At 39.4% G+C, this 7,509-nt stretch overlaps 1 protein-coding gene across 3 annotated transcripts in view; it reads right to left on the bottom strand.

Moving 5' to 3' along the window:
• Nucleotides 1-5,397: 5,397 nt before the first annotated feature.
• DLC1 (DLC1 Rho GTPase activating protein) overlaps nt 5,398-7,509 on the bottom strand; it is a 222,852-nt gene continuing 220,740 nt past the window's right edge. For all 3 annotated transcript variants that reach the window (XM_027735935.2, XM_027735938.2, XM_039378556.1), the window contains one exon: nt 5,398-7,355. In XM_027735935.2, coding sequence (XP_027591736.1) covers nt 7,235-7,355 — 121 coding nt within the window. In that variant the 3' untranslated portion in view covers nt 5,398-7,234. The remainder of the gene's footprint in view (nt 7,356-7,509) is intronic.

Below are 7,509 nucleotides of genomic sequence, written 5' to 3'. Positions count from 1 at the left end.
AGGAGACACAGGAAAGAACCTTAAAAAAAAACAAAACAACAAAAAACCCCTGAAAAATTGTATAAAGCCTCATAGAAAAATCTCTACATCAGTAGGATAGAGTGTTGAAACAGTAAAAACTAAATGTCAGTTTTCAAGGAACAAAACACAAAAAGTGTGATGAGCTTGCTTTGCTACATGGCGCACTTTAAAAAAGAGCACAGTATCATGTCATGTCCTAGATCATGCTGCTGATCAATTTAAACAAATGCTCTCTCTGACAATGACCATTGCAAGACTGTTAGAACAAAAGCACAAGAAAATTCCTGCAGGCTCTTGTGAAAAATACGTCCAGAGGTAAGTCCAAGTGGCTAGTGCAGAAATTCAAGAAAAAAACCAGCTTGTTTTGCCTTCTTTCCTCAGACAACTTGGTGAGATTTTGAATCAGCACCGATGGCCTCTGGTTCTAGCAGTAAGCTGGGGGTATAATTCTTTCCAAGCCTCAAACTTTAGACACGTAAAGCTTCCCGAGGTCTGCTATTTGCTTGAGTGTTTATCAAATACATGACTAACAGTCTAACAGCTGTGACTGGCCTGCTTAAACTTCTGTGCTTCTCAGCTGCAGGGCCTCTGAATTCCATCACCGCTCTTGACGGGTCACTCATTCCCTCACTGATCTTGTGGGTAGGATGCTTGGGGCATAGCTTTTCCTCCTTCCCCAGTGCAGTAAGTCTGTTGAATGGAACCTAGTTCAGTAACTATTCTGCCTGATCTTGTTTACAACTAATGCCACAAGGCGAGTGCTTTGCCTAGAAGTTTATATGTTAATTTCATACATAAGCATTTATTCTTGTCTTTGGTTGGAAAGGTGGAGAAAGCAGATGTTAGCTAGAAAATCTTGACTTTTCTGCTTGCTCAAGGTCATTCTTAAAAGGCCTCCAAACACAATTTAATCTGTTTTCAGAGGCCTCCAATGCCAAATAAGGGAGCTTGCAGACCAAGAGCTGTCTGTTAGTGCTACTGTGTGTACCATTACAATTCTGGAATTCATAAGCAGTTGTGAACCCTTCTAGATATGGTTTGTTTCTACTTTAATTGAATACTTGCCCTGCATTATTAGGAGTATGTGTTTCTATACTGGATCCCTCTGTACTCAGCACTGATGAGGCTGCACCTTGAATCCTGTGTTTGGTTTTGGGCCCCTCACTACAAGAAAGACATTGAAGTACTGGAGGATGTCCAGGGACAGGCAAAGGAGCTGGTGAAAGGGCTGGAGCATAAGTCTTATGAGGAATGCCTGAGGGAACTGTCATTGAGTCTTATGAGGAATGCCTGGAGAAAATGAGGCTCAGGAGGGACCTTATCACTCTCTGCAACTATCTGAAAGGAGCTTGTAGCCAGATGGGGGTCAGTCTCTTCTCTCAGGTAAAAAGTGACAAGATGAGGAAATGGCCTCAAGTTCCTCCACGGGAGGTTTAGATTGGATATTAGGAAAATAATTTTCATGGAAAGGGTTGTGAAGCATTGGAACAGGCTGGCCAGGGAAGTGGTGGAGTCACCATCCCCAGAGTTCTTTAAAAGATGTGTAGATGGGGCACTTGGGGACATGGTTTAGTGGAGGGCTTGGCAGAGCTGGGTTAATGGTTGGACTCAGTCATCTTAGAGGTCTTTTCCAGACCAAATGGATTCTGTAATTCTATGTACCCCTTTGAATCCATGAGGAGCATGGCACAGAGGTGGGGTGCCCTTACAGGAAGAGAATTACTGTCGGTTCTCACCATGTAAGACCAAGAATCCTCATCTGCTTTTCCCCTCACTGGGAGGAGGAGGCTTCACTGTTGCTGTGGGTTTACAGGAGGCAGCACCAGAGTTGGCAGTTTCAGCAATTTGTATGTACTTCTACCAGTCTTAGATAACAGAGTGCAGTGTCTAAGTAGAAGGTGGGCAGGTGCCATTTTCTAGACACATTACCTTAATGAATCTCCCTTTCTTTTTAAGAAGTTCTAGCAAGGCTTTCAAAGATGCTTTTCTATGTATCACAAAGCAGTTTTCATTGTTATCTGCTGAATAAAATTGGTCATAGGCAGTAAAATGTTACCATTTTCTTTCTTTTACTTGAGTACAGATTTTAATGTAGTTCTAGCTCTGTAGGCATATCACTGAGGTGTCATATTCAAAATCAATTTGGATTATTGCTTGTATTATTGTTACTGAATGCTTTATTACTTTTTATATGCTTTGGAAGCCCTAGTTGATAAATTATGTAGGTGACAAAGGCTTCAATAACAAGTGAAAAAGCCCACGTGTTCTTCAGACGTTCTCTTGGAAGAGAGAAATGAGTACAGACTGCTGGAGATCAAATGATTGAGTTAAAACAAATATTTTAGTATCTTTGCATTCCTTTTCATATGTTTAAATACTTAAAATATGCTGTATTGTACAGATTTCCCCAAAGGTTGGTAAAAAAGTGGCCTATTAGCAACTTTGCTAATCATACCATCAGTGTTTCTATAAACTTGAATTATAGCCTAGCTGAAGTTTACATGTTTAACCAGCTCATAACAATGACTTGACTGAAATTTATTTTCTTTTAACTGTTTTTGAAACAAAGCAGGATACTTACCAGATGATCAGCTTGTTTTGAATAGATCTTTCAGAGTGCTGTCACTAAACATGTTGGAAGTGTTTGGCCACTTCTTCCTTTTAGAAGAATCCTTCCCCTATTACACACACCTTGCACACCATCTTAGTTTGGGCTGTGTCATGAATATAATCTACTTCTGCTATTCTGCTACTAGCTGTCTTATTTTAAAAAATGACAGTTCTCTAAAGTGACAAGTGTTTTAACTGAGGCCACCCTTTCTCGATTCCCAATTTCTTCCAACTTTTCTAATAAATGAGGCATGAGCCCTATCAAATCAGAGCCATCTAGACTATATCATCCTGTCTATATGCTTATAACATGCTTATCTCATCATATCATAGAAAATGCTGTTTAATTTGCCTCCCTGGAATACATACATAACTGCACTGGCACTTTACACTCTACCTGTTTTTTGAATAGTAGTATTCTTTCATTCACTGAGAATTCTGTTCCTAAGGCACTTTTCCATTTTTAGTATTATAAAGCCTTAAGAAATACTGTGTGGGTTAGGAGCAACTGTGATATTCAGACCCACCACATCAGCCTTTTATTACATGAACTAACAAAGTGACTAGTAAAACACTAGTACCTGGAGAAGCATACACAACACTTGCTGCAGGCTTTTTTCTTCTACAGTAAGAAAAAAATGCCAAGCCTATGAAGTAATGGATTTGATTCCCTCTGTGACAGGGAAATCATCCTTATCTGTTATAGGTCTTTCTGGGTTTTGAGTAAATGTTAGAAAAGCAAAGGGCTCTCCCAGTTGTGTGGTAACCTCCCCATGCTGATCTTCATGCTCTTGGCCCATGGGGGGAAGGCACTGCATCTTCTCATTTCAGTGAATGTCCACTTCAATAAAACATAAGAAAACTGTACTCCACAACCTCCAGTGTAATTCTTAAAGACTTGTTAATTAGCAACTACCAAAATAATTGAATTACTTTATTTCCGACACTAGACTGTTTCTTGCTCACAAGGCAGTGCTACCTGACACTTCTTACAAAACTGGTAGCCTGTAAGTCCTATAATCATAGCAAATAGTGATTTTTAGGTATGTGTGATGCTTTACGGAAGCTAGGAAGGAATAATTCCAGGGTTTAAGCATGCGCAGTTTTAAATGACTTATGCTCTTGCTGCTTCTCAGGGAGAGATTGTCTCACAGTCTTAAAGACCTCTTGCTGTGTGGAAAATGCCTTTTCCTTTCCTTCTGCCTCAAATTTTCCATTAACGATTTTTTATCTCAACTTGTACACCCACTCAACTAGTTTGAACTCTTCTTCTGTGTTTTTATGACCTTCCAGTGCTAGTATACTACATGCCCCTTGTCTAGTGGCCAGATTATGTCTTGAATCTCTCTGTATAAATGTACCCCCTTGGTGCCCTTATCTTTTGATGGAATTTTTTCTTCTTTGAATTCCTTCCCATATTTCATTGTATTTTACTGTCCTTGGATTCAGCTTGCAAGTTCACTTCTCGCAAGCATTCTGGATGCCTCAGAATATAAAGGAAAATACAGTAGGATGGTGCAGAGGAGAGGGGAAAGTGAGCAACGCTCCCAACGCTTGGGAGAGTGCTCAGTGCAAAAGGCACATGGATGCACTGCATCAGTGCCTCACCTTAACCTCTGGTGCTATGCTATTCATCATTTTAGACATCGATACCTTTTCTTGCTAGAGAAATGAAATAGTTCTGGGTTGACAGATGAGAAATAGCTGGCAGTAACTTTTCAGAGATGCAGTCGATGGCTGTATGAACAAGTTATGGTATAACAGAATTAGCATTTTGTCTTCTAAATTTAATGCATTGTTGTGTTAAGACAGTATCATGATTTCATTCTTTATGATTGCAGGACACTGCCTCCAGCAATTTGCAGAAGATCTGTGTATGACATTTAATTTTTGTATATCTTAAGTGGTGTGTGAGAACTAATACCATGACAGCAAGAGGTTTGCTTTTGCTAGACTGTGAAGCAGCATCCCTCAGTGCTCCCTGGGGAATGTAGGGGGAAGTGATAGTGATTAAGACTTTGGGACGCTCAGGCACAGAAAGAATAGAATGATAACTATTGGTATTCAGTTGGTAACTGAAAGGCAGCAGGCCTCCTTGCAGCTGCTCTGTCAGACAGGCCTCACAAATCAAAATCCTCCTTCAGATGCCCAAATTATATTTCTGTTGGCTAAGACTTGAAAAACTTTAAAAAGTTGTTTGAATTAACAGCTGTCTTTGGCTTCATTTTTCACCTTAGTCAGTTGTTTGTATATCCTTCTGGCTCTCACTTTGGCTTCGTTTCACTGCTGTGTGTGCTTTAACTTCCTCCAATTACTTTTACACTTGCATTTTTTAAAGCAAACCTATGACTCCACAACTCATCATGCCTTCATTCTCTCTGTAGAAAATAGGAAAGCAGTGAATTATTTTTCAGCATTGCATACAGCTGCCTATCAAGTAGCAGTCTGCTTTCCACCCTGTTAAATTCAAGAGTTTCCTTTCCACAAGACTGCAACAAACCAAAAGTTTCTTCTTATTTTTAAATATACGAAGCTATTGAGCGGGGAATACTCCTGTCCAGTTGTCTGTCATTGCGCGGTCTTGTCTTCCAAAAATTTTGAAGTTGCTTTGGTACCTGCCCTTAACAATACTCAGAATATCAGCCTGGGAGACAGCGGGAGTAGCCATGCAGTTGGCTGTAGCATGTAACGAATGTAAGAAAAACACCTCATCCTTTGGGTAAAAGAGCAGAAGGAAGAATGCAGATTAAAATAAAAGTCATTATGCATCTCCAATTTTAAACATTTAATAGTGCACTTATTGAGTATACTCTGTACAGACATCTATAGCAAGTTAAACATTTTCCTTTCTCTCATGTAGATCATAGTCATGTAAAGCACATTTACAATAGAAAACATACTTGAGGTACAAAATCCCAAAAAGAATATCTGAGGTATAAATACAGGTATATTTTAAATAGTCTTTATCATGCTTAATCTATGTTTGACAGTACACTGTGGGCAAGTATACATGTTTACAATAAAATGGTATGTACAACATACAATTTTACAAATTCAAAAGTGTTTGATGTAGAGGAATATACAAGAGTTTCCTACTCATGAGGAACATTGTTACTGGAAGTACTACATTATCTGCCATTATACAAAAATCTTCATCAAAAAGCTTAAAATAATACTGACAATGGTAACAAAGTCTCAGTCAAGATTCCATCTTGCAACTCATTCATACCTTAGCCACAAAATACATTTATCACTTAATACTGCATCTCAAAAGCAAATCTTTACCTTTACAGTAAAACCTACAGAAAGACACCTTTCCAGAGGACCTCAGGACTTCCTGCAGTTCATACAAGTTGATTCTCAAGGAGGGGGAACTATCCCAAAGGGTTTAAAACACAACAAAACCCAAGAAAAAAATGGCATCCTCCTTTCTGTCCCCAAACATAACCCTCCAAATTGCTCACATCCAGGTTCTGTTCATGTTAACATGCAGCTTTTAGGAAAATGGACAAAGGAAGGTGAGAAAGGAGAGAGTTTCTGTGATTCTCCCTAGCCAAGTCCCCCCAGCTGCTACTGCAGGAGTCCTGCCACCTCCCAGCACCATAACTCCAGTGTTGACTTCTTCCTCTTGAGCCTTTAGAATACAGTTAAATATATAAAAGCTCATTAAAAGACTTACAGTTAATGCAGGTAGCAGTAAAAGCAATGAACATTTTTTGGCAAATTATCAACTGATGTTATTGCCTTTCCTCACCATTGCATAGACATTTCTAAGCTGCTACATTGCTCAGAAGTGTATTTTCTTAGATTTGCTATAGAATTGCTCATCACTCTTAAGAGTTCATCTGGATAAGGAGTGAACAGTAGCCAAAGCAAGCCTCTTGTAACATCTGCTAGGGTTTTTAACAAGGTTAGAGTTGAGAAAAATGCAGAACTGGCACATGGGAAGGATGGCCACTCCTAGTCCACAGAGGAGTCCCAGTCTAGGTTTAACTGTATCCAGCATACTAAAATCCATTCTGGTTGCCTATCAGTGTACCAGACACATTTCAAATTCAACTTCTTCTATCCTTTCAACCATTAACACACTCATTCACACTTTAATCTTTGTGCAAACCTTTCTCTGCTTATCTCAGTGAGAACACATTGAAGAGTACCAACTATTCCAGTGGATACACCAGTCCCTCAATGCACTACAAATAAAATGACATGAGTATGTACATAAAGCTAAGTATTTCACATGGGAATAAGCCTTCACCATATTTCATAATATATTTTGTATTTAAAGACATTTGCTTCTCAGAAGCAATTCAAACCACTAATAGTTCAATGTTTTTTTTAAATTTTTTATTTTTTGCACAGTCCTCTTATGTATTCCAGTCGAGGCCTACACTATAGACCTTATACAGACAGGAAGCAGCTTTAAAGTGTATGGTATGGCCACAGTCCTATAGTAATGCTCACAGTCAAGTTCTCACGCTGTCATCCCTTCATGACATGACCTGCAGATGGTACACAGTCCAGTCTGCAGCCGATGAGTCTCAGTTTTGGGTAATGTCTACATTGCTGAGGTGTGGAGCTCATGGCTGTTCCTCTTCAGTAGTCACCTGGATTTTATTTCCTTGCTCTCATGACTCTGATGACTAAAAGAGTCTCGTATCTTAACAACTTCGGATGCACACAAGTGCCCAAAAGACTTGGTGTACCAGTCTGGCATGTGGCCCCTGTTGCGTGGAGAAAAAGTCACAATGAGGTAGGTACCAGTAACTTTGCATGCATTTTCTTAGTCAGAATCAAATACATATCTAGCTGGTTAAAAAATGCCCAACTAAGAAATCTTTTTAGTACCACTCACTGCTCAGCTCAGCCTTATTGATA

This window comes from Pipra filicauda, unplaced genomic scaffold (assembly GCF_003945595.2).
Source record: "Pipra filicauda isolate LSUMZ 115617 unplaced genomic scaffold, ASM394559v2 scaffold140_size2443280_pilon, whole genome shotgun sequence".
Taxonomy (NCBI): domain Eukaryota; kingdom Metazoa; phylum Chordata; class Aves; order Passeriformes; family Pipridae; genus Pipra; species Pipra filicauda.
This window is presented reverse-complemented; position numbering and strand designations above follow the sequence as displayed.